Source organism: Drosophila pseudoobscura, chromosome X, assembly GCF_009870125.1.
Source record: "Drosophila pseudoobscura strain MV-25-SWS-2005 chromosome X, UCI_Dpse_MV25, whole genome shotgun sequence".
Taxonomy (NCBI): Eukaryota; Metazoa; Arthropoda; class Insecta; order Diptera; family Drosophilidae; genus Drosophila; species Drosophila pseudoobscura.
In genome coordinates, this window is record NC_046683.1 from 10,656,968 (window position 1) to 10,682,566 (window position 25,599).

A 25,599-nucleotide genomic window follows, 5' to 3' on the forward strand; every position below is an offset into this window, starting at 1 on the left:
ACAAATATAATGTGGGCAGAGCTGAGGGTCCTATCTGGCTAGTAATATTCAACGGAATATCAAAAACGATGAATAAGGAGGGAATTTGAACAATTCGTCAGTATATTTTGGAAATGAGACGGTATATTTTGGTATATTTCTGAGGGTTAGACGGGCTATATTTTATCGATAAGACCGCGGCTCATGCCGATAAATGCCGGCAGACACACTGCCGCCGATTCCAACAAAAACCGCGTTTTTATTTCATCTGTTGTTTTGGTTCGGTTTATTAAATAGAAATCAAATTAAAAATGGATGGTATGTGCAGGAAGACATCCTATGTATTGTGCAACATTATATTTAAACGTATTTTGTGTGTATTTTTCGTGTTTTAAAGGCATGACCGAGGACATGTGGACGCCATGCAAGCATATTTATGGCACACTGCAGCAGGCAATTGCCCAGCCAAAGGATCTCATTGGCGATCTGGAGCAGTGCCTCAAGAAGAACAAACATAGCTTTACCAATTTTCTACGCAACCCGGTAAGGCTCCACTCCCCCACATAATCAATGCCACTGACACTTTTTCTGTGCTTCGTTTTCCTGCAGCCCAAGAATGAGAAAAGCCGCAATCAGATAAGGGCCGGACTCACGGAAGGCATACCACTGGGCGGCCAGGGCCACAAGCTGATACTGTCTCAGGATCTGATCGATGAGGCCATCATATTGTCGGACATGTTCGACCTGGATGAGCTAATTGCCGTGGAGCTGCTGTACACGGCCCAGCGTCAGCAGATGCATCATCCGGGGCTGCCCCGTGGCCTGGTTGCCGTTTTGCTCTACTATGATGGCCGCAAGGCCATGGCCTGTGCCCTGCGCGATATGATGCAGACGATGAGTGGCGTGTCCTGGGTGATAGAGCTGCCCAGAGAGGTAGGAAGAGAGCCAGCTCCTGGCCAGCTCTAAGTATAAGCTAATGGCGGTTTCTTTTCGCTTGTTTGTCTGCAGTTCCTTTCGTTGGTGAATAATTATGTGCAGAATCTGACGGAGGAATCGAATTTGTTGTCCCGCCTGCTGGATATACTCGCCGAAATGGATGTGGTCAAGGAGGTAAAGGATCTACTGGACCCTCTCTCACAACCACTGGGCTTTAATAACATTCAGTTTTCCCCCTCTGTTGATAGAACCTTATGCTGACCAAAAATCGCGCCTTTGGCTCCACAAAGCATCAGAATCAAGTGCTGGCCTTGTACGAGGACATCCGCAAGGCTGTGGCCATGAGCCTCTTCAATTATTCGGCCCAACGTGGCCTGCCCCGCGGCAATGCCATACGCCTGATGAAAATGCTTGCGGCATGCAAATGCAACGACAATGCCGGCGGCAATATGGACGATGTGACAGTCATTATGCTGATGGCTCTGCTGTACTCTTATGATACGTCCGTGCTGCTCATCTCGGATGTGGTTAATCCGTACACGGGCCGGTTGCCCATCATGTGGGATCCAGAGTTTGCCAAGAGCTTCCACGAGGCCTTGTACGCCCAGGCCAAATGGCAGACGCCGCGCCTCGATGCCATCATCAAGTACAGCTTTGCCCTGGCCCTGGCCAGCCTGCGGCAAGCGCCCAGCCACCTGCAGGCGGCCGCCAGTGCGCTGATACCACGCGATGAGCAGCTAATGGATGAGGCACTGGCCTCCAATGTCTTTGGCTTCATCTACCGTCAGTTGCTGGAGAACGAAGTGATTTACAAGTGAGTAATAGTCAATGCTTGAGGCTTGACCCCCTTTGATGGCCTCCTCTCTATCTCTTTTGGCAGCACGGAGTCCATTTATCGACGGGCGCATCTACTGATCACCGATTTCATTGATTTCATGCATGCCAAAGTGGCCGAGCTGCGCAACCGGGCGGACGAGTCCGCGCGCACGGTGATTAGTTTCCTGAATGAAGGCCTCGAGCCGCCGCCAAATCTGGACGCAAACTTCGAGCTGCTAATGCTGTGCGTGTCCCGTCTCTACGGCGATCGACGGGCCAACCACACCCTGTGCAACGAGTATTGGGGGGCCAGCGACACGGCCACATCAGCCGGCAGCGGCGGTGGCAGCGGCGGCGGCGGCGGCAGCGGCAGCGGCAACAATGCCGGCCTCTATGCCATGAACAGCTCCCGGGCTGTGTCCCTATTCAAGTTCATATCCTTGGCCAGCGAACTGCTGCCACAGACGCTGTTCAAGTCGTACCTGAAGATGATCACGGGCCTCACGCGCACAGAGCTGTCGGCCCGCAGTGCCTTCAATCTGCTCAAGAACACGCCATCGGGCTCCTCGAGCTTTTCGATGGGCTGGGACCACTTCTTTCAGGCATTGGCCAGCTACTACAGGTGAGTGGGGAGGGCTTTGGTTTGGTTTAGATTGTGCTTTCAATTCCGCCTCGTTCCCTTTGCAGCAACATGCGCACGGATAACGCCTTCAGCGTTATGTCCCCGGGCAGTGCCTCGAATGGCGATCTTTTCATGCGGCGAGCCCTGCAGCCCCGGAACATAACTCAGCGCGAAACGGAGCATCTGGTGGCTGTGATGGGGATCATGCGCGCGGTGGCCGAGCACGATCGCGTGTCCCGGGTGATGATGTGCGATCAGGCCAGCTGGCAGGCGCCACAGGTGCTGCTGGGACTGGTGGCATGTGCCACACCGCTGGCCCTCAAGGCAGAGATCATGTTTACGCTGGCGGCCTTGGCCAAGTCCAAGGAGACGGCGCGTGCCATTTGGTTCCAGCTAGAGGACTCGCAGATAATACCCACGCTGGTGGTGACGACGACAGCGGCGGGACAGAGCCCGTGCAGCCTGGCCGAGGAGATCGAGCAGAACGAGAGCCGTCAGGAGTCGTACAACTTGAGTCGCGGCGTTCTCCAGCTGCTCCACACACTGATGACCACCCATATGCCCAGGTGCTTGGGCGCCGGCCCGCGGCACCCTGGCTACGATCCGTACTTCAATTTCCTGATGGAGTCCATAATCCTCAAGGTCTACAATCGCTCGTACAAGGACCCCAGCGAAATGTGGGAGGTGGCCGCCAAGGGATTGAAGCTTTTATTCTATCTGCTGGCCACGTACCGGCCGAAGGCCAGCGATTTTATGGAATCGCGCGACGAGCAGCCGTATCCGGGCTACCATGTGATGCTGCAGCTGCAGGTGAAATCGCATCTATTGCAGCTCCTGCTGCGCATCATCGAGGATGCCCGCGAGCGGCTGGACGAGTACAGGCGCTTTCGGGGCAAGGAACACCTGGAGGAGTGCGCCCTGTACGCCCTACTGCTGCTCGAGGTGGCGGTGGCCAAACAGAATGCCTTCTTCGAGGCCCACTCGTCCGCCAATAGTCCCATTCTGATGTCGGGACTCGACCGGATGCTGTTGGACATCAATCCGCGCACCCGACGACCCGATTACGTGGTGAAAATCATTAAGTTTGTGACCTACAACAATTGGCTGCCGCGGCACTCGCTGGCGGCCATCAAGATACTGACCGCGGTGACCATGCTGCCGAACGTCCCCTCACAGATCCTCAATATGTATGCCCTCGGCAGCAACGAGAAGCTCGAGGTGCGCCAGGGATTTGTCGAGTGCCTGGAAATGGACGCCCGTTTGGCCCAACAGAACGAAGAGCTCCTCGATTCGATTGTGCTCAACGACTACCAGGCCATGGGCGATGTGCTCCACCACGGAGGCCACCAGCCGCCGAGTGTGGCCGTCGACGAGGATGAATCGGAGGCGGACATCACCGGTCCCGAGGACGGGGACACCACCTTGGGCCCATGCTACGAAGTGGTGGCCCTCAATGAGAAAATGCCCGTCGGCATTGATCTGCAGATCAAAGAGGCTGTGGTCGAGCTCTTTGGACTCAATCTGTGTCAAGCGCCGCCGAATTTCGTTTACTTTCTGCTGGGCATCGATGTCCTCAGGGACTTTATGGCCAGGGATAAGCAGCAGGTCGGCATTGAAATGCAGTGCTGTTGTGTGCATTCCTTGGTTTTGGTCCTGGAAAAGTATCTCGAGGTTTGTACTACCCCTCCCCCCCTCTCTCTCTCTCTATCTCTATCTCCTTCACAACGATGGGCTTATGTTTGTCTCTCTTTCTAATCCCATTCGTGTAGAGCCAACGGCATAGCCAGGAGAAATACTGCCCCCATACGGCCCATCTGGTGGAGAGAGTCTATCAGCTGTTCCAGGGCCTGTGCGCCAATCGTCGGTCTTCGGAGACCATCCTGCGCTTCTTTCGCTTGACCTGCAATGACTTCCTGCTGCGCCATCTGAGCGCCATGCCGTTTCGCCGCCACCGCGAGGATCATATGCTGCACGCCATGAGCCATTTGCTCAATTGTGTGGCCGTCGAGGTGCGCCTGGCGGCCAATCATGGCCAGATGACGCGCTACAATCTGTTGTGCGACATACTCCTGCTGGGCGGCCAGTCGGATGGGCAGCGTGCGAATCCCGGCATGCCGCAGGACCTCAACAACGACATACTGAGTGGCACGGCCTCCGCTAACTTCTATGGCCTGGACGTGGGCCCCGTCGCGGCGGCCGTTAAGATACCCGCGATGCCCGATAAGACCCAAGGACTGCATGCGAATCGTTTGCTGGAGTGTCTGGAGCTCGAGGTGAATGCCACTGCGCCCCAGCCGCAGCTGGAGTTCTTCGATCCGGTGCTGACGACAGCGGTGCTCAAGCAGTGCGAGGCCCGCCCCCGACCGAGTCCAGGCAGCGGCAGTGAGAGCGGAACTGCCTCGGGCTCTGAGCCATACCTGATGATAAACATCCGCAAACTCCACGACGTCCTGCACGAAGAGCTGCGTACGGTGCAGAGCACCATTGCCACGGGCCAGCGCAAGGCCATCAGTGGGGAGATCACCGTGCTGCTGCAGTACGCCGTCGAGGTGAACCGCGTGCGGACACAGCGCATCGCCACGCTGCGGTTTGTGGATGCGTGGTGCCAGCTGGTGCAGATACTGTTCAGCAGCATGCCCGACGCCCTGCTGCCGCTGGCCCTGAGGCGTCAGTACATCATTGATATCATCGAGAAGATGCTGCTGAAGGTGGAGCCCGTGCAGCCGCTAATCGAGATCTCCATACAGATCACCGAAACGATCCTGCTGCTGCTGGCCAATCTGCGCATCTGCTATTACCAGCTGGAGGATCAGCGGACCAGCGATGATTGCGATGTGACCGCCGCCGCCCAAAACGGCGACAACAGCCTGGTCAACGGGCCGCTCTCCCTTTCATATTCGCACGCCCATTCGCAGTCGAACATCAGCGGCACAATGACGGGCAGCACGAGCAATCTGCGCTTCATCCTGAAACGCATCGTCGAGTGGATCATGGTGAGCGGCGCCAAGTCGCAGAAGCTGCGCATCAATCTCTATACGGCTTTGCTCAATTGCCTGCGGATCGTGAAGCGTCTGCGCACCGAGGAGGAGGTGGACTTTCATGAAAGGTAAGCCCCCGCAGTGCCCCCCTAGCGGCTCCCTTTATCATACTTCTTCTGGATTCCTCTCGACAGCATTGCCTCGCGCCTGGAGAAATCGCAAAAGGCCGTCACCGATCAGCGGCACGGCGATAAGGACCGGCTCAAGGAGATGGCCGCGGAGGTGATCGGGGTCTATGGGGAGAAGCTGATTGATTCGATCTGCCACGACGCGGTGACCGGACACGATGTGTGCCGCATGCTGGCGCTGGCCTGCCTGGAGATGATCTCTGAACTGGATGCGGTGAGCACGCTCACCGAATTTGTGGTGTCGCGCGGCTACCTGAAGCACCTGCTGGACAACGTCGCAGAATCGGACGATGCCCTGAGCGCGATCCTGCAACCAGTGCCGGACAATCTGCGGCAGTTGTACGTGTACGAGGCGCGTTTGGCCTTCCTCACGCGCCTGTCGCAGACGGGTGCCCGCATGTTGCTCGCCGAAGGAGCCCTGGGCGTCCTGTCCAATATGCGGGTGTACGACCTGCAGCCGGACCTGAAGGCCAACCAGTTGCGAAAAGATCCGGAGGGCTTTCTGCCGAACACGTCTAAGCGTTTCCATTCCATCCTGCAGCCGGCCCTGGCCCTTTGCGATGGCATTGTCAGCTCCCTGGGATCGCAGAACGATTCGGCCGCCCACCAGGTGCTCAACTTTCTGTTCGCCCACATCGACATGGTCGAGACGATGCTGCGCACGGCCACGCCCCTGATGGACCTGTGGCACCTGCAGCAGCTGGCGTCGATCACGAATCTGTTCTCGCGCACCTCCACGCCCGAACTGTGCACCAATATGGCTGATAGCTACGTCCAGAAGCGCGATCTGGAGTTCTATAATCGCCTGAATCGCCTGCAGCAGCTGATGATCGTGGTCTTTGGCCGTTTCACTGTGACCGAGGCCACCATTCGCCAGATACTCCAGCAGGAGGACGTGGAGTCCCTGCCCGAGAGCCAAAAGAGTCGTCACGTCAAGTATTTCCTGGACATTGCCGCCAATCTGTCGCTCTATTGCCGCCATGCGGTGACCAGTCATGTCCGCGACAGCACCACCTCCAAGTTTCTCCTAACGACGATAGTCAATGATGTTACACCACTGTAAGGAATTGGAATTTCTGATTTATGCTTGAATAATCCACCAAGGGCAAACGCTCTATATCTTTTGGCATTCTGTAGGACTGGCAGGACAGACGGCAAGAAGCTGACGGCCATTATGCACACAATCATCGAACAGCTGAAGGGCTCCGTGGGCTACTACCTTTCGCAGAAGTCGCATGCCGACAACCTGCTGGAGCAGCGCTCCTCGCTGCCAAACATCTGCTTCGGCCCGAGCGGTAAGTACACGTCCCTGGCCCCTGGTCCCTGGCCCCTGGTCCCTGGCCCCTGGCCCCTGGTCCCTGGCCACTGGTCCCTGGCCACTGGTCCCTGGTCCCTGGCCCCAAACATTGACTCACTCTGCTGCCCATTTTTGCAGGTAAAGAAAGCTACGTGGAGCTCAGCCAGCGGCACAAGGAGAAGCGCAACGAACTGATGCAGGCCGTCTTTATAGCCGAACAGAATCTGTATTTGCTGTGGATCCACTTGGACTTTTATATGCGTAATGCGGTGATATTTTCCAGCGAGAATCGCAGTGCCATCAACGAGAGCAATATGGAGAGTTCCAGCGGAAACGACAGCGTCTCCGTGCTGCATGCCACCCCCGATGAGATCCTCCAGCTGAAGCAGCATCTCATCTCCACCTTTAACGAGACCTTCTGCTCGGAGCTGATCGTCGCCAGTGAAGAGTATACGGTCAAGTGCAAGGGCTTCAATAGTTCACTGTTGCGACGCATCAAGGCGTTGGTGCAGTTTGCTGCCTCCAATGGGAATGCCAACGAGAGTTCTTTCATATAGACCCCCAGCCACCGCCCCCCCCCCCCCCCCGTCCCTAAAATACCCCTGAAGTGTCCAAAATATTTTTTGGAATCGATTTAATAATAAAAAGATTTATTTACTGTAAGAACAACCTTAACAGTCGAATCGCTATTTACGCGTTAATTTGTTGGACTTAAAACCCACCCTTCACGTACTCGTTGCTTCCAGGACTCTGGCACATGGCTGATTATGTGTTTCGTCTCATAGATTGACTCCAGACAGGAGTCACGTGGTGCTGTCGTTTACGTACGCTTACGCATTCTGCCCTGCATCCGATTCCCACCACATTCAGGCTTTCCGTGGTATCTGTAGGATTTACGCATCCTTAAAAAATTCCTTACCTCCCTTACTCCCTCTGCCTGCCACCTCTTTGCCCGCTATTGCTGGAGGAAGGACAACAGTGCTTCCCTCTCTCTGGTATTGCGTTCGATTGGCAGCACTGTTGACTGTAACGGTTAATTTGATAATTTTTGGTGGAGGAGGGGTTTTTTTGCCGGATATGTTTCCCCCGAAAAAAGGGGACAAGGACAGGGGATACAGTCGAACTTCCACATAGCGAACAAGTGGACATATTTGTGGTAATATTTTAAATACAGTTTAGGTGTTTGGCTAAATTTGGCCAAAGTTACGATTATTGTTTAAACAACCCGCCAAATGTTTGGTATTATATTTCGATAATTACCAGCGATAAATATGGCAGCACGTAATTAATTGTGCTGTATTGTGTGTTGTCTGTTGATCCTGGGGCGTTTTCGATTTAATTTCATTTAAGTTTTATGACGGCGTTTATATAATATTTATATATTTTATAAGCTAACGGTATATATACATTTCCTGGTATTTTCTAGTACCTTTCAGTATTGTTAAGACGCGTTTTGACTCCCCTCTTGCCGAATGCCATAATGTAGAAATTGTATATAAATACCATTAAGAGCCATGTCCAAGGCCACATCTAATACTAATTCGTGATCAGCATCAAATTCCTGATCGTTTGCTATCAAAACCTCAATTTTTCAAAAATGTCGGAAAAGAGCAAGTCCAATGTGGAAATCGGAGGTTTTTCACACTGGCGCTTCCATACAGCTTGTATAAAAAAAACGGCTAAAATTTTTGAAACGTACATATTTCCCCTTTAGGAAATGTAGTTAAGATGTATCAAATGTGTAGTTGTGCTGTAGTTACCATGTAAAGAACTTAAGTTAGTTTTAATTGTTGTTGACCGTTTTTGGTTAAATCTTATTTAACAAACAATCCAATAAAGATGAGAGCTTAAAGATAACCAATCTTGTAGGAAATTAATTCATCAATCGGATAAAATTATAAGTTGAGAGCTGAGGGTCCTGGCTAGCTAGTAATATTAAACCGAATATCAAGATCGAGGAATATGATGCAACTTGAACAGTTTATTTACAGTGTTGTGGTGCTGCCAAGCAACAGGGAGCTGTTGCTCCCGGCGTGTTTTGGATTTAATTTGAGGTTTAACCGTGCTCCTGTTATATTTTCCAAAAAGTTGAAAGAACCATGAACGATTTAGGTTTACGCGTGACCGCAATCAAGTTGTGCTCCCATCCCAAGCGTTTCGCGGAGTTGCGCGACGCCCTCGTGCCGGTGCCCAACAAGTGGAAGGCATGTGAGTAGCCACCGCAGCATCAGCTGTCTCTATACTTGGCACATGCAAGAGTTTGGTCTGTTCCAGCGCCCCACAGCTTTGTGCAGCAGTTTGCGACGGCCTCCAGCAGTGCAGAGCAGGTGAACGTCATTCGGACATTGTTCCATGGATCCCACGTGCAGCAGCCCCAGGGGGAGGAGCAGGAACAGGAACAGGAGGATCGTCGTCTGGCCGTGGAACAGTTTCTGGCCAGTGTGCTCTTCGCCAGTCCCCTCAAGCACTCTGTGCGCAATCAGTTGATCAAGTACGAATGAAACCAGAAAGAAACGAACCATGAATGAATACCCCTTTCCCTTTCCGCTGGCAGGCTCTTCTCCGACCAGGCTCTGGCCAAACAGGTGGGCCAGCCACAGCACACAAAGCCCCAACTGGTGGCCGCACTGCGCGAGGCCCTGCGCGAAATGGCGGGCACAGTTTCGCCCACAGAGCCGCCTCAGCCGCTGACCCATGACCAGGTCAACGATGTGTTTGTGTCGGCCAATGCGTGTCTGCAGAATTTCGCCTATGGCCGGGAGGCGCTGGGCCATGAGCTGCATAGCTTTTTGCCGCTCTTGAGCATGGCCCTGGAACGCTATTGGCAGGACATCAGGTGAGTTCCAGCTGGGTCCCGGCTTAGCTTTGGCTTCAATCTTTTACGAATCTGCTCCTCTGTCCCTGCAGTAATAGCGCTGTCCTGGAGCTATCGCCCACGCGGCTCAACGAACTGTACCTGTTTGTGCAGAATGTGCTGCGCTTCCATGTGGGCGTGCTGTCCGAGTGGGGCGACCAGTTGGAGAGCGGGGCGTCCCTGCTGCCAGTTCAAGTGGTGGCCGAGAAGGTGGCTCGTCACAGTGATACCCCGTGGGATGTGCGCTCGATTGCCGGCCTAGTGATTGGCAAAAATACCCGATTCTTTGATCGTTTCGAGGATTATCTGGACAAGTGGTCCAAGGCCATGCCAATCGAGTATCTCCCCATACAGGCGGCAGCCCTGAGCGTCCTGCTGCCCGAGGACTATCAGCGATATGGCAGCCGTGCGGCGGACATAGTGGATCGCCTGATGGACCTCACGGCGCACGAGGGGAGTGTCAACAATGTTCTCGTTTACATGGCCAAGCACTTCCATGGCTATTCCAAGTGTCTGGGTGCGCCAGTGGCTCATCTTTCGGCTGGTCCGCAGCGCCAGGGCTACGAGCGGATCCTCTATGCGATGCAGCGTTTCGCCTTGGCCAACATTTGCAGTCCCACGGACTCGGTGCGTCACATGTGCGGCGGCATCTTCATGCAGATCCTGCAGCATGGCCAGGCCTGCGGGCTGGCTGGGCTCTTCGAAGAGGTCTATGTGCGATTCGAGGATGGCGGCAGCCTGGCCGCCGGCTGCCTGGCAGTGGAGAAACTTGTCGGCGTTCAGGGGGCACGCGAGGCCATCAGGCATTGCCCCAGCCTGTTTGGTAGCGTATTTCCCAAGTACTTGGGCGTGGATGATGCCGTCGATTCGCTCTTCAGAGGTGAGCAAATCAATTTCCCTGCCCACACAACTCCCCTCTCTCATTCGTTCCCTCTCCCACACAGCCATGATGGTGGCCTCGCGCAAGGAGCAGTCTTTCGAGGATTGGCGCGAGCAGTGGCTGGACCTACTGCTGGAGGCCACCCAGGACAACACGAAGCGGCTCTCAGCCATCGAGGGGCTGATCACACAGGCCGTCAAAGAGGAGCCGCAAACGCTGCGCCACATTTGGATGCAGCCCGACACGTCCGTACCCTTTAGCACCACCCTGACGGCCATCTTGAGCGCCCGCAACGAAGAGTCCAGCGAACTGCGGCAGGTCCTGCTCGTGGAGCACAGCCAGAGGCTGCGGGAGGCCTTAGTCGGGCAGGACGATCATCTGCGGCTGCTTACCTTGCGCTTTGTGGGCGCGGCCGCACGGCCCAGTGAGCCGGTCAGCGCCGAGGAGCGGGCGATTATTGGCTTCTATCTGAAGCACAATATTAACAATCCCAGCGCCCATATACGACAGCTGGGCTTTGGCCACATGCTGAAGGTGGTACGACGCATCGAACTCTGCCTGGCGGAGCACAGAAAGCGTCCCAGCGCCACAGGAGCCGATCAAATGGCCTATCTTCGCAGTCTGATGGCCCTGCTGGCCGACAATCTCTTTCATTCGGCCAACTATGGACGCCGCTGGCTCTCGCTGCGACTCCTCCAGAGCTGTACGCTCTTGTGCAGCCGCCTGGACATGCCCATGGGCGACATACTGACCGCCAGTCAGGCGGAACGCGTCGAGGCATGCCTGTGGGACAGCTACGAGCACAACAAACTGGTGGCCGCCCAGCTGCTGATCAAGCTGCAGCCATGCTCGCGCATCGTACCGGACAGAGTGATGGAGCTGCTGCAGTCGTTGCGTCCGCCCGACTCGCTGACGGGCGCCTATCTCCTGCAAGTGCATTGCCAGGCCCAGGAGGTGGAGACGCAGCTGGTAGCGGCCGTAACCCCACCCCTACCCCTGCCCGAGGGGGGGGTGCGCTATCAGCCGCGAATCTATGCGGCCCTGCAGTGGTGCCTGCAACCGCTGCGCGAGGCCCTGGCCCTGGCCACCACAAATCTCGCAGAGGGGGCCAAATTGAGTCCCATGTATGGCCTGCTGCTGGCCAGTCGCCACCTCGTCGAGCTGCTTGCCATGGAGGAGCTGGCCAGGGAGCCCCTCTGGCGGCGGTATGTGCAGGAGCTGGTCGATGTGTGCATGGCCATTAGCGAGGTGGTGCTGCCGGTGGTGAGCAGTGTGGCGCCCGAGGGCTACCTGCCGGAGGCCAGTGACCAGGAGACGGACCAACAGGTGGCCAATGTCCTGAGGCGGCGCCTGGATGCCGAGGCCTTGCGCCAGATTCAGACCACACCGCAGATGGTGCTGCTCTGTGCTTGGCGTAGCATCAAGGAGGTGTCCAACATACTGGGCGGTCTAGTGGAGCGCTCGCCGCTCGAGCAGGAGCAGGCCGAGAAGGACGAGCACACGTATCTACTCAGCGGCGGTCAGCTAACGGCCATTGGAGATCATTTCCTGCTGCTTCTGGCCGAGATTAAGCATCGCGGCGCCTTCGAGCAGGCGTATGTGGGCTTCAGCATGCTCTGCCGCCGCTTCTGGCACAGCGATGCGGCCGCGCTCAATCAATTGCCAGCCGCCTGGGTGAACGAGGCTCTTGACATGATCCAGGGAGAGCAGCAGCAGCAGCAGAAGTCTCGTCTGTGTCCAACGCGTCGCAGTGCCGGCATACCCTACATGCTGCAGGCCCTCGTCTGCTCGGAGTTGAAGCTGGGCACCCACAACACCCTGCATCGCTGCATGAACCGTCTGCTGAAGGTGTGCGAGACGCCGCGTGGCGACAGTGCTGCTGGAGCAGCAGGAGGCGCCGCACGCTGCCATGCCCTCAACATAATGCGAGCCCTCTTCCGCAGCAGCGAGCTGGCCGATCTGGTGGGAGAGTTTGTGGCGCGCGGCATCATCTGCACGCTGGACGGTCTGCTGGCCACCGACTGGGCGGAGCAGAACAGTGCCAGCCTGCTGCTGGCCACGCTCGTCGTCCGTGTCTTCGGTGTAGAGCGGCCGCGCGATGACGCTGGCGAGCTGCACGTGCGCAATCGGATGACGGGACGCATATTCTTCACACGCTACCCGGAGCTGTACAATTACTTCAGCAAGGGCCTGGCCAAGGCCGCCCTCGGGCCCAGGGCGCTGAACGGCGTACAGAAGATCCACTTGCAGAGCATGCTGATGCTGCTCAGTCGCCTCTATCCCTCGTCGCTGGAGGGCGCCGAGTCCACCCTGAAGGTGAGGCCCCAGTCTCCACCACTGAACGTTCACTCGACTCTACATTTTCGCTCTTTGCAGCTCAGCAATTTTGTTCCGGATCTGCTGAAGATCAGCCTCTGTGCGGATGTGTTGACCCGCGAGAAGGCCGCGGCGGTGGTTGGCATTTTTGTGGACGACCGGGATGCCTTTGTCCGGTTGAGGCACATCCTAGTGCAAATGATGGTGCTGCATGGACGATTAAAAGTAAGTGTGTTTCATTGGCGATTATCCTACATTTTCTGCTCCCCCTTCTCCCTTCGCCTTCTGTTTGCTCATGATTACGGCGCTCCTTCTGATTTCTCAAAGATTTCAACTGATTTCCATTGCAAATTCCATTTTTAATCGAGCGATAATTATCGATTAATAATCATTGATTGTTTTTCTTGTTATTCTAAACTGATTATATCGATATATATCGATTAGTAATCATTTCTGTATCTTTAACCTATCGATTATATCGATAAATGTCGATCTTCTCACAATTCCTCTCTTCAGACCAATTTTTATCAATCGATTAATATTGATTGACGATAACAAATCGATTACAAATGGATGGCTGCCTCCGATATTTATCCCCAGAATAGTAGCTTCTAAATCGCTGAATATTTCTCGTAATGAGAAATGCTCTATTCTATCAGATCGCGTGTTCCTATATCCCCGTAATACCCAAACTGAATCGCGACTCTGTATTCTCTAGGTATTCCTTCTGGTCAGATCCTACAGATCCCCATAAATTCCTCTCAAGAGATAGAATTGCTTCTGATTTTTCTCCATCTTATTCCTCCCATCTTCGCAGGCCCCGCCCTTGCAAGGGGATGCCTTTAAAGATGTTCCTATCCTGAGGCACAACCGGATCCATGGCCAGGAGCTGCTCATGCTGGAGCTGTACCGACGCCTGCGCTGGAGCCGCCCGAATCTGGTCAGAACGATGCTGAAGACACTGCCACAAGTGACAGTCCATCTGCTCGACAGGAGCGTCTTTCTGTTCAATGGGATGCTGGAGGTGCTGGTGGCCATACTGGAGGATGTGGCGCCAGGACAGTTGGACGAGGAGGTGATGGTCGAGCTACGGCAGGTGTACCAGCTGACGCCTGGGCGGATCTACAGCCGCTGCCAGGAGGAGCGCCTCTCGCCGAAGATCTTTCAGATCTTCGGGCTCCATCTGCACCGACTGGACCACAGTTGTGGGGCCGCCATGAGCCACATTGTCGAGGATCTGTGCAATTTCAGCGGACCAATGCCCTTGCCCATGGCGATCGAGGAGCTGAACGGCGAGCTGTTGCTGTACGTGGTCCTGCAAGACCTGCCGCCGCTGCATTCCGATCTGGTCAATGCCGGGGACGTCAAGGTGTTGAGCTTCTCCAGCGACATTGTGCGCTACCACAGGGCCCTCACACCCGACCAGCGTCAGGAGCTGGCCCGTGGCATCGCCTCGTCCCCGTCGGTGCACGTCTGCCTCCGCCGGATGTACGAATGGGGCCAGCAGGGTCCGCCCAAATGCTGGAGCCTGCAGCTCGCCGGCCGCATTGGGATCCTACAGCTGCTGCTTCCCATCGATCCCATAATTGACTTGGGACGACTGCTGGAGATCGGGCTGGAGAACGGCGCCGCTCACGTCCACTTTGGCCTGGTGCTAGCCATCAAGCGGCTGATGGACCGCCAGGCGGAGCTGTCGCAGCCCATCTGGGTACTCCTCCTGGAGTACGCGCAGATCCTAAGCTATGCCACACAGCCGGTCTATCTGCGGCACAAGGCCATCGGTCTGTGCGAGCGTATTGGCAGCGAAATCGGAGAGCAGCTCTGCCTAGGCGATGTGGAGATCCTCGGCCGCTTTGCGCGCCTGGTGCTCCTCCTGCTGGTGGACGATGACGAGGGACTGCGCAACGATGCGGCCGTTATGGCCGACCAGATGTTGCGGCAAAGACTGCACCCGCAGCCGGAGCCCAAGAAGATTCTCGCCAACGTAGTGTTTACAGAGTTCCTAAGGCATTTCATTGCCAGCCTTGAAAGATACGGCAGCGACAGCGGCTTTTTGATGCGCCTATTTAATATCATTGTGGAGCCGTTCCTGCTGATGGCGCAGGAGACACCCGTACAGGAGCATGGATCCCTCGGGGAGGATGGGGATGTGGACCTGTTCGATAAGCAGGGATGCAATCTGTACTGCGAGACGCTGATGGTCATCCGTGAGGTGGCCGATGGCTTCAAAGAGGCCTTCGAACAGGACACTGCCCTGCTGGGGTCCATCGAGAAGGTGCTCCGTACTCGGGTCGTTTGGTCAAGAAGCGAATGGGACTAGAGCCAGAGATGCTGCAACCTGACAAGTTCAAATACTGTTGTAACCAGTGCATTTTTCCTTTTGTATATGAGTAGTTATGTTACATAAACCTACATATCTAAACAAAATGATGTTATCCGCTAATCGTTACATTCTTTAGACTTAAAAGAGCACAAGCAAATGCTGTGCTGATTGGGTCAAATCATGATTGGGTCCATGGCGGTTATTTTGCTTGTTAACTTTTGAATAAATAGCAGATCAGCTGCGAGTAACAGCAGATAAACAGCAGGACGAGAGAAACAGCAGATCAGCAGCAGCATAACAGCACAGCAACAGCGTAACAGCAGTCAACAGCTGGGTAACAGCAGATAAGCAGTAGAGCCAGACAAACAGCAGAGTAACAGCAGATCAGCAGCAGCGTAACAGCAATGCAACAGCTGTAACACCAGAGTAACAGCAGATCAGCAGCAGGGTAACAGCAGATAAACAGTAGACCCAGACAAACAGCAGAGTAACAGCAGATAAACAGCAGAACGAGACAAACAGCAGAGTAACAGCAGATCAGCAGCAGCGTAACAGTAGTCAACAGCAGATCTGTAGCAGATCAGCAGCAGAGTAACAGCAGATAAACAGCAGAACGAGAAAATCAATAGAGTAACAGAAGAGTAACAGCAGTAACAGCAGATCAAGTTCAGATCAATAGCAGAATACCATCAGATAACAGCACAAGAGGAACAGCAAAAGAAGTTACAAAAAGAGAATACCACAATCCATAAATATGTAGTTGATATGTAGCAAATGTGTAGTTACCGTCTAGTTTTGGTGTACAAAATTAACATTTTATTTAAACCTTATTTTATAACCCACCCTTTGAAATTTTGTTTAAATTTAACCAATCTTGTAGGAAATTGATTCATCAATAGGATGAAACGTGCTCCCGACTGCGGGTCATAGTCAAAGAGTAAAGTTTAACCGAATATCAAAATCGAGGAATATGTGTTATTGACAGAGAACGACGCACACATTGTCGTGTTTAGCGCAGTACAGGGGATAGGATAGGATGGATATAAAGGAAGAATTTGAAAAACAGTATAATTGTCCGCGGTGGAACTCAAGTTGTTCAGCTGTTCAAACAGAGGGGGATTAGGTGGGCTAAGTTTTTCGGTATATTTTGAAAATGAGACAGTATTTCGGTATATTTCTGAGGGCCAGACGGTACATAAATCCGCGGTCACACTGGCTGGTTTATTTATTTTTTTTCTTGTGATTTGTTTATCGAGTGCGTGTTCGCGCGGATATTATAGCCGATTCTGAAGATTACAAATGTAATGGACAAGCGGCATTGATGAATCGTGGCGTTGGTGGCGCTCGTATTCGCATTTACAATCTCATTTTTGGCTTAATCGAATGCCAATTGGGAAAATGTTTGCATCACTTTGTGTGTGGCACGCCAAAGCGTTTTCTTTTTGACTGTCGACAGAGGGGGGTGCGGGCGCGCGTGTGTTTGTGGGTGTGTATGTGCGAGAGGGAGGGAGGCCCAGCCTCTATGGTGTTGCTTGCTTTTGGAGGGGGATGGATGACAGAGGGGCTGTGGTAGCCTCTGTTACTGTATGAAAAGAGGAGAGAAGAGAAAATAACTGGAAATTACAACAACAAAAAATGTGTAAATGAACGTTTTTGGGGGAAAACGCGCCCTGTTTGTGGGACGGGGTGTGTGTGTGTGTGTGCTTAGGCAAGGTACATTAATGGGAGAGTAAGCCAGCAGAAAAGAGCGAGAGCCAAAACTTGTTTAAGTGGAAAAGCTAAAAACACTGGCTAAATAGTAAAGTCACTCCGAAAGTGCGGCCTCTGTTAAGTAGCATAATTTATGTAGATTCAGAGAGAGACAATAAGAGTGAGAGAGAGAGAAAGAACGGGAATTGCCTTACATTCAAATTGAATATACCTTGTCCATGTGCATGTATGCATGTGTGTGTCGTTCGAATGGGTTTTCTCTATCAGTGTGTGTGCCTGTGTGAATGGGATTTCCTTCTGCGCGTGTGTGTGTGTGAGCGTTCGCGTACGTGCGGCTGTGTGCGTTGTGCATAATTTTTGTGACGAAATCAAATTGTTTACGTTAATGTTTATTTGCACATACACACACGTAAAATAACACACCAACTTGTATACATATTGTAGGACGCTGTGGAAATCAAACAAAATGCAACAAAAAGTGCAATAACAACAAAACGGTGAAAACAAATTCAAACAAACAAATAAAAACCAATAAACAAACAGCGAAAAAAGTTTGTAAAAAGTGCATTTAAATATTTCCGTGTGTGGGTTTGGGGAAGCGGGTTAACCGACTTCCCGATTGAAGCGCCAAATGGGTATCGTTCAACGGTATCCAACAGCGCCATTGCCGATGCCCAGGAGTGCCGTTGCGTGGCTGAGCAGCACCAGCAGAAGCAGCAGCAGCAGCAGAGCAGCGACCATCGACGTCGAAGTCAACGTCGTCGTCGTCGTCGTTGCCGCCGCAGTCGCAGTCGCCATAGCGGCCCAGTGAGTGCGAGCAAGCCAGAGTGAGAAAGGTAAGCATTGTACCGTTTGACTGTTAACCGTTAACCGTTTCATGGAATAGAATGCTCTCGAACTCGAAAATACTCCAAGTGGACTTTTCAAAGTGTGCTTTTAGTTTTTCAATACGAATTATGAGGATTCCCTTGCTCCCAAATGCGTTGCCCCCTACAGGGGAGGAATCTTCTTTATCTTTATCTTTAAAAGAGGGAGAGGGAGAGAGAGAGAGGAGCTCCCCCCATTCGAGGAACATTCTAGCGAGAATTCCCGTTTTGTTTGTCACGTGCGGACACTTGAACTAAATAAACGAGAGAAAAAAGAGGGAGCATGTGTGTGTGTGTGTGTGTGTGTGAAGCAGAGTCATCCCCTCCCCCTATGCTCCTCTTTTCTTGTACCCTGTACCCCTTGGCATCATTCGTTTTGTCTGTCTGAATGAAGAAGCGAAAAGGTAGTCCAGAATTAATGAAATTCTCTCTCTCTTTCTGCGTAGAGGGTATGCCCCTAGTCGGTATACAACGACTGCTTTTGTGTCCCGCCCTTTATTTATGCCCTTTCGCTCTCGTTGCAGCCCCACGAGATGGTCTCGAAGAAGCGTTCCAGCGTCGCCGAGCGTGTCCAACGCTCAACGGCAACGGCAGCAGCAGCAGCAGCGGCCGCAGCAGCAACAACATCTGCCCCAGCGTCGAGTGCGTCCGGAACGACGGGGAAGAAGCGGGTGGGGAAACAAGCGAAAGCTCCCACAGAGGAGACGGAGGAAAAGAAGTCAGCGTCAGCATCAGCATCGGGCAAGAGGCAGACAAAGGATCCTTCAGCAGGAGCACAAGGAGGAGGAGGAGCCCCAGCCACAGAGAGCAGCACCAGCAGTGGCTCCAAGTCGAGCGCCCAAACAACGCCCAAGCTCTCGCCAGAGGAGCGGCAGGAGGATGGCAAGGCGCGGGCCATCAACAAGATGCTCAAGAATCTGGACATCAAGATCCATGGATTCGACAATCTCCTGCCCGGCGGTGAGGGGCCCCTGAACGTGGGCTCCATCTCCAAGTCCTCCATTTCGGAGAACGTCAAGACCAAGTCGCGGGCAGCCGCTGTCAAGGTGATAGCCAGCCTCAATCCGGGCAAAACGATGCCCGTGAAGCGGCCGCCACGTCCCTCCCCGGAGAAGGAGAAGGACAGCAAGGAGAAGCCAAAGCCGGAGACCAAAACGGAACCAGACTCCACCATCGATGGTGCCACAGATGCCAAGGAATCTCAAGGATCGAAAGGATCCAAAAAGGCAACGCATACGAGCGCAAAGAAGACAAAAGTGGAGACAGTGACTGCCACAGCAGTTCCAGCCACGACGCCAGCAGCTGCCGCGGCTGCTCCTTCTGTTGCACCTGCCACAAAACAGGGCAAGATGCCAGCCAAGAAAGGAGCAACAGCAGCAGCCCCGATGGCACCAGAGCAGCCACCGAAACCTCCCCCGGCAAAGGTGCTCAAGGCCACGAAGAAGGCGGCGAATCCGTCGTCCCAGCGCCTGCCCGACTCCAATACGGAGCCCGTGCAAATGGAGCTGGAGGAGATTGTTGGCACGGCCACAGCCACAGCCACGACAAGGACACGGACACCGACGCCAAATCGAACGCCAACAGCCACGCCCACTCCCACACCCACGCCCACTCCCACACCCACGCCCACACCAACAGCAACGCCCATAGCGACACCCACGCCCGTGGAGAGTCCTGGACCGCCAGCAGCAGCAAAACAGCGGCCGAAAATCAAGTACACAAAAACCTCGGCTGGATCGAAGGTTCGCCTGCAACAGCAGCAGCAGCAGCAGCAGGGTGCAGGCGGGGCTAACCAGAAGGCAATGCCTTCGTGGGGCCACGGCGGAGCGGGTGCCAAGGATATTTATGACTTCAAGTCGGGCTCCGAGGACGAGGAGCCCATCAAGATGGTGCTGCCAGCGCTGAAGCAGCTGCGCGAATTCTCCGAAGAGGACAACAAGCCGCTGAAGCAGCCCAAGGAGAAACCGAATGAAGACCACGAGGAGAAGCAGGAAGAGCAGGAGGAAAAGGAGGCTAAGCTCAAGGCGGAAGAGCTGATCAAGGAGGAGGAGGGGGAGGAGAAGGAGGTGGATAAAGAGAAAGGTAAGCAAGTGGAACAGCCATCAGCATCCACAACAGAAGCACAGTCCGAACCAGTAGCAGCCACAACCACAACCACCTCCACCTCCAAGATCAGTGCCACAGCCGCCTCCAAGACCAGTGCCACAGCCACCTCCAAGATCAGTGCTGCAGCCGCCTCCAAGACCAGTGCTGCGGCCGCCTCCAAAAAGCAAGCGAAACGCAAGCTGGCCACATCCTCGTCACCCTCGCCTAAGGCACCGCCCGGAAAGAAGAAACCCACAGCGTCGAAGGCCGCACAAGCAGCGGCTGCGGCTGCTGCCGCTGCCAACCATAGCCCCGCGAGCGATAGCTCTGCGGAGAGCAGCGATTCCGAGGATGAGAGGAAGCTGAGCGCCTACAGCGGCCCCAAGCGTCATCGCATGGCCTCCCTCAATGCCCTGGCGAAGGTGCAGTGCCTCTACGAGAATGAATCGCGGACCGCCCACGAGCTGGGGCTCTCGAAGGCAACACAACAGCCGCCACGGATACGGACATTGGATGGCAGCGATGACGACAATAACCACAAGGAGTCGCCGCGCCATGGGGAGGACAAGGACAAGGACAAGGATAAGGACAAGGACAAAGAGTCCTCGTCGACACCGTCAACGCCACCAGCACCACCACCGCCGAAAGAGATTGAGCCCCGACGGGAGCTGCGGTACGTGCCCGGCGGCAGGGGCGTGGGCAAGCACTGGGAGTTCGATAGCGATAGCGAGGGGGATGAAATGCAGCTGCCGGCCCTGCCGCAACCCAAGAAAAAGAAGCTCCAAAAGAAGCCGCCACCAAAGAAGGCGGCAGCAGCAGCGGCGGCGGCAGCGGCAGCGGCTCCAAGCAGCAGCGATGCAGATGCCAAGAGGCCAGAGAAACCGAAGCCACCGCCGAAGCAAGTGCCGAAGAAACGAAAGACACCGTTCACCGAGGAGCTGATTGGCGACTACAAGGGGATCCTGGCCAGAAAGCGAATGGCCAGCCTGAATGCCAGCGCCATCGTGGCGGCCACCTACGAGGTGGAGCGTCATCTGGACAAGAATCTGGCCAGTGATTGCAGCAGCTTCGAGAGCTACGACGAGCTGGAGATGCAGGCAGTCGTCCAGCAATCCACCAAGATGATGCCGATCAAAACGGAGATGCACATCAAGAAGGAGCCAAAGGAGACCAAGGAGTCCCTGCGGGAGAGGGAGCGCGAAAGGGAGCGCGAAAGAGAACGCGAGAGAGAACTAAGGGAATCATCCCTCAAGGACAAGGTGCCGCCGAGCAGTCACATCCTCATCGAGGAGAGCAACGACTCCAAGTACTCGAAGGAGACCAAGGAGACGAACACGGACGCGACGACAACCACTGGCAGCACGACCACCGGCGGCGGCTACCGCGACTCGAGCAGCACCAAGGACGCCAAGGACTGCAGCCGACCGACCTCCTCCAGCGTTGTGATTGTCCAGGACACCGATGTGACCATCACGGGCGTCTATGTGAATGCCAGCAATGGTGCGGCCCAAGAGGCCTACTGCAAAATGCAATATCGTGTCCAGTCCAGCGTCACCGAGGAGCGTGTCCTGCGGCCCGGCTCCGTCGAGCCACCGAAATCGTATACGCCACTGAGTGCGCTCTCCAGCATGCTGCCGCCCGGCGCCAGCTCTGGCCTCAGCGAGGGTGAGTAGTGGTGATTACCCCCCAGATATCCATTCCACCGACACCCAAACCCAAGCCCATTACCATTCCTACGCGGAATCCTCTTCCTTTAACTCAAAAGATTACAAAACACAGCAGATTTTCCTGCCCTCAAATGAAAGATTAGACACTCACCTACGCAGATGTTTCATTCCACGTTCACACGTGACTGGCACTTAAAAACAGCTGATTTTCTGTTGCGAAAAAGCACTATATTCCAGGTTCAACTGTTTGTATTTGTGCCACATAATAGTAGGGAATATTTGACGTTTCTTATCGACATTTCTTGGGAATTTTGCAAGGTAGAAAAATGTACTATTCCTATTAAAATATGGCCTCAGATTTGGCTTAAAATCCTAAAACCTTGGCATTCATCGAAAAGCCCAAAACATTGCGTTATTTAATAAAAGTTTACAAAAAGTCTTTTAGAAAAGTCTTTTCAAATATCTTTTTACTCCGTTACTCGTCAAAATATTCGTGTCCATTCGTTTAGGGGAAATTTGTGCAGCCATAAACCGGAGTAACCTTTATTTACCGCCTCCATTACAGCTCATAGCTCGCCGCCGCTGCCCATTCAACCGGCAGCGCCGCATGTCCTGCTGCCTGGCGAGCATCTGAGCGCCGGGATGTACCATGCCCCCGATCTGGGGCTGCACACGGAGCATGCCGTGCCCGAGCATCATGGCCCGCCGCCGCCCTCGTATGCCGCCGCTGCAGCAGCGGCCGCAGCAGCCGCTGCATACCATGCCCACCAGCTGGGCCCTGGAGGAGCCGGCGGCATGCTGCACATGCACCACCAGCACCAGTATGCCGCCCATGCGGCGCACGCCCATCACTACCAGCAGGCGGCCGAGTACGGCCACGGTCCGCCGCCGCCACCTCCGCCGCATCACTACGGAGGACCACCGCCGCCTCAGGTGCCACATTACGGGCCACCGCCGCCTGGGGCGCCACTGCCAGTGCCCGTGCCGGTGCCAGTGCCGGTACCAGTGCCTGTGGCCGTGCCAGTGCCACCCGATCGATGCGATGTGGGATCGCCGCCGCCCTCGTACCGGGCCAGTGCCTATCCCCCGCCGCCGTCGGGTATTGTGCCACCACCGACAATAGGCGGCGGGTCGAGTGCCTTCTGTGCCCCGAATCCGCACCACCATCATCAGCACCACAGCCAGCAGCAGGGGCCACCTCATCATCACGATCCCAGCGGTAAGTCTCACATTTTATTGGCCCTTTCGGGGGGATGCATATCGATACATATCGATGCTGAAATTGAATTCGAAAAATGTTATATATATATTACATCCAATACAATCGAAGATGGGTATTCCGAACTATGTAAACCTACCATAAACAGGGGAATATATTTGGGTTTCTAGTGCTTCAGAGGATTTATCGATGTAGCGATTGTTAAACGATGAATGGGAATTTAAATCTCTTTAAATTTATGCCTAAAACTAGTTGCTCATTGAATGTTAAGTTTTGCTTGAATAATTTATTGTTATCGATATCGAAAAATATCGATTTTTCGATAACTTTAATATGCAATGCAAACAAATCTCTAAAATAAATGTATATAATAAATTCGAGCTGGAAAGCGATAAACGGGAATTATCGATACTTCGATAAAAAGTATAAATCGTTTGTATATTCCACTCTAACAATCGAGATGTCCGGGTAATCACTTTGTTTTGTCCCCATCCCTACATTTAATGCAATTCAATCTCTCTTTCAAACTTCTTCGTTGAGTTGTTGTCGAAACATGGCAATCGAATAATCGATAAGTTGCCCCAGTGCATTTTCAAGAGGATCGCCAAAAAAAAAACTTTTCGGCCCCGAAACTCAATTGGGGATAGATTTTCATATTTCATTTTCATATTCCATTGGCAGGGGGCCAACAAATTCTCCGTCTCTCTCTCTCTTCACGAGTACTTCTCGCTCCCCAAAAAGTTTGTTTCTCCAGCAACAAAAACAAATTCTCATTGATTTCTCCTATCGTCAAACAATGGGAGGCAAATTACGTACATATATGTATAGTATATGTGTATAGTTTTTGAAAAGTTTTGCCGTCTAAAATTGCATTCAAAATTCGAAGGGGTCTCGGGTGGAACGGGATTTTGGGTCGAGATTAGTTATTAGACAGGGGGCGGGGAAGGGGGGGGGCTGCCTGCCCGATGGCTTGGTGGCTTACTGCTTGCCTTCGTGCCTTCCTTCCGGCCAGCATCTTTCATCCTTCATCCTTCATCTTTAGCCTTTTGCGGTTTGTTCTGGGAGCAACAAGGAGAAGGAAAAAAATCATTGCATATAGTTAGGCGCGCGCAGAATAAGCCTTGCTGTCGCCTACGTTTGTGTTTGTGTTGGCCAAATGCCGGAAACTGTAAGCAGGCAAGCAGCAAAACGGAAACGAAGACCAAAATGCAAGGAAAAAGTAAACACCAGAGAGAAAGAGAGGGAGCGAGAAAGTCCTCCCCAGCCGTAGACAGGAGGCAGCGGCAGCGGCATCGGCAGCGGCCTAGAGGAGCCAGCCAACCTCCATTGATGTCATTTACCTTTCCACACAAACACACATACACAGACACAGTGTGGCACTCACACAGATGCAGGGAAATGCATATTACGTAGAAAAAAAACAGTTGCGTTTATGCGCCTAAAAGCAGGCAACATATTTTGTATGCTCTTGCAACTGGAAGAAGGGACAGAAGAGCGGCGACGTTATTATGGGGCATGGAGCATAGGCATGAGTTGAGATGAGATGACAAGCGATGAGAGATGGGAATGTGAAATGAAATGATTTGGAGAATGCGCTCTCAGCTGCCTTCTGTCTGTCGATGGCTGTGTTTTTGGTGGGGTTTTCGCTCGAAACATCGATTCACATTGATTTGATCCGCAATTTGTTTTACTTGGCCATTAAATTGAATCATTTGATGTCACTTGAGCGATAGAACACGTCTTTCATTGGGTATTATTAAACGATACTTAAAGAACTTATTTGCTCGGAAATTCTTACAGCGAGTCCATGTCATACGGATTAAGATCTTTCAAAGCGACCGAGGAGCGCTGCTGCATGACGGAGAAATCAGATGTGGAAAAATGCATCTAAATTTCCATCTTTTCCATGATTTAAATCAAGTCCTTCAAAGGAATGCCCGAGAATGCAAAAACAAAACTCAGACGTGCATGCACTGTGCGTGACAGATTCACAGAGATTACTCTGAAAATATCCTGAATCGGATGGGTCATTCAATGAATGTGTGTGTGTGTGTGAACCCACTTATTCATTATCTTTTGCATTCATTCTGGGATCATCGTCGATTGAAAGCCATTGCTTTTGCCAGCCATGTGCATGCTACATAAGTAGGCTATCCACCCTCTTCCTCTCCCTGTCTCTGTCGCTTCCATTCACTCCACTACTCCCTCCTCATTCCTTTTTCTCTCCTTCATTCATGTCCGCGTGAGTGTTTGCACTTTGCACGCTGCTGTTCCGTGGAAACTCTGCTGACAGTTGATAATTCATTAGCACATGTTCTATTTGACGTTCGTTCATCCGTGCTGCTGCTGCTAACGGCGAACACCTACACACACACACACACACAGACGGAGAGAGAGAGAGCGACAGTCGACTGTCGACTGTCTTGGGCTGCTGCGTCTCTGTTACCAACGCCAGGCGCCGCGGCAGAGTCTGGCAAAAAAAAAAAAAAAAGGATTTTGGCATTTGCCATTTTATTTGATTTTTTTTTTTTCGTATCCCATTCCGTTTTGTGCCGGCTCTTCTGGTCTTCATGGACCGTGTGTTTTTCTCGGGAAAAATGTTTTAGTGCGCATTTAGACGTCGTCGGACACGGCAACGATGCCTCTCGAGAGTCGCTCGTGTTTTGTGGGGTTAGAAGAGAAGTGGCAGAAACAAGGAGTTGGAGCTGGAAGCTGATGATTCGAAGCGGTGGCAGTAACGTGCTGCTGCCGCAAGCCGAATACGCAATGTGAATGGTGGCGATGCCACAGGGCGTATACGTAATGTGAAAGGCGCGAGACAACGTGACGTATACGTATACGTATTGTGGGGAAAAGCGCGTGT

At 53.3% G+C, this 25,599-nt stretch overlaps 3 protein-coding genes across 3 annotated transcripts in view; all 3 read left to right on the forward strand.

Moving 5' to 3' along the window:
* The first annotated feature begins 144 nt into the window (after positions 1–144).
* On the forward strand, positions 145–7,397 carry Nup205 (nuclear pore complex protein Nup205). Its single transcript, XM_001354919.4, has 11 exons — positions 145–297; positions 377–522; positions 589–912; positions 988–1,089; positions 1,164–1,729; positions 1,796–2,353; positions 2,419–4,024; positions 4,123–5,459; positions 5,526–6,578; positions 6,657–6,814; positions 6,955–7,397. The coding sequence occupies exons 1-11, from the start codon at positions 291–293 to the stop codon at positions 7,371–7,373; spliced, it is 6,276 nt and encodes a 2,091-aa protein (XP_001354955.4). The 5' UTR covers positions 145–290; the 3' UTR covers positions 7,374–7,397.
* Positions 7,398–8,583: 1,186 nt separating this feature from the next.
* On the forward strand, positions 8,584–15,301 carry THADA (Thyroid adenoma-associated protein homolog). The gene is made up of 7 exons (XM_001354918.4): positions 8,584–9,024; positions 9,091–9,307; positions 9,371–9,652; positions 9,724–10,550; positions 10,615–12,866; positions 12,927–13,091; positions 13,684–15,301. The coding sequence occupies exons 1-7, from the start codon at positions 8,916–8,918 to the stop codon at positions 15,184–15,186; spliced, it is 5,355 nt and encodes a 1,784-aa protein (XP_001354954.3). The 5' UTR covers positions 8,584–8,915; the 3' UTR covers positions 15,187–15,301.
* Positions 15,302–17,406: 2,105 nt separating this feature from the next.
* Hers (Histone gene-specific Epigenetic Repressor in late S phase) overlaps positions 17,407–25,599 on the forward strand; it is a 43,493-nt gene continuing 35,300 nt past the window's right edge. Inside the window, exons 1-3 of the mRNA XM_033383107.1 lie at positions 17,407–17,735; positions 18,290–21,515; positions 22,083–22,736. Coding sequence (XP_033238998.1) covers positions 18,299–21,515; positions 22,083–22,736 — 3,871 coding nt within the window. The 5' untranslated portion in view covers positions 17,407–17,735; positions 18,290–18,298. The remainder of the gene's footprint in view (positions 17,736–18,289; positions 21,516–22,082; positions 22,737–25,599) is intronic.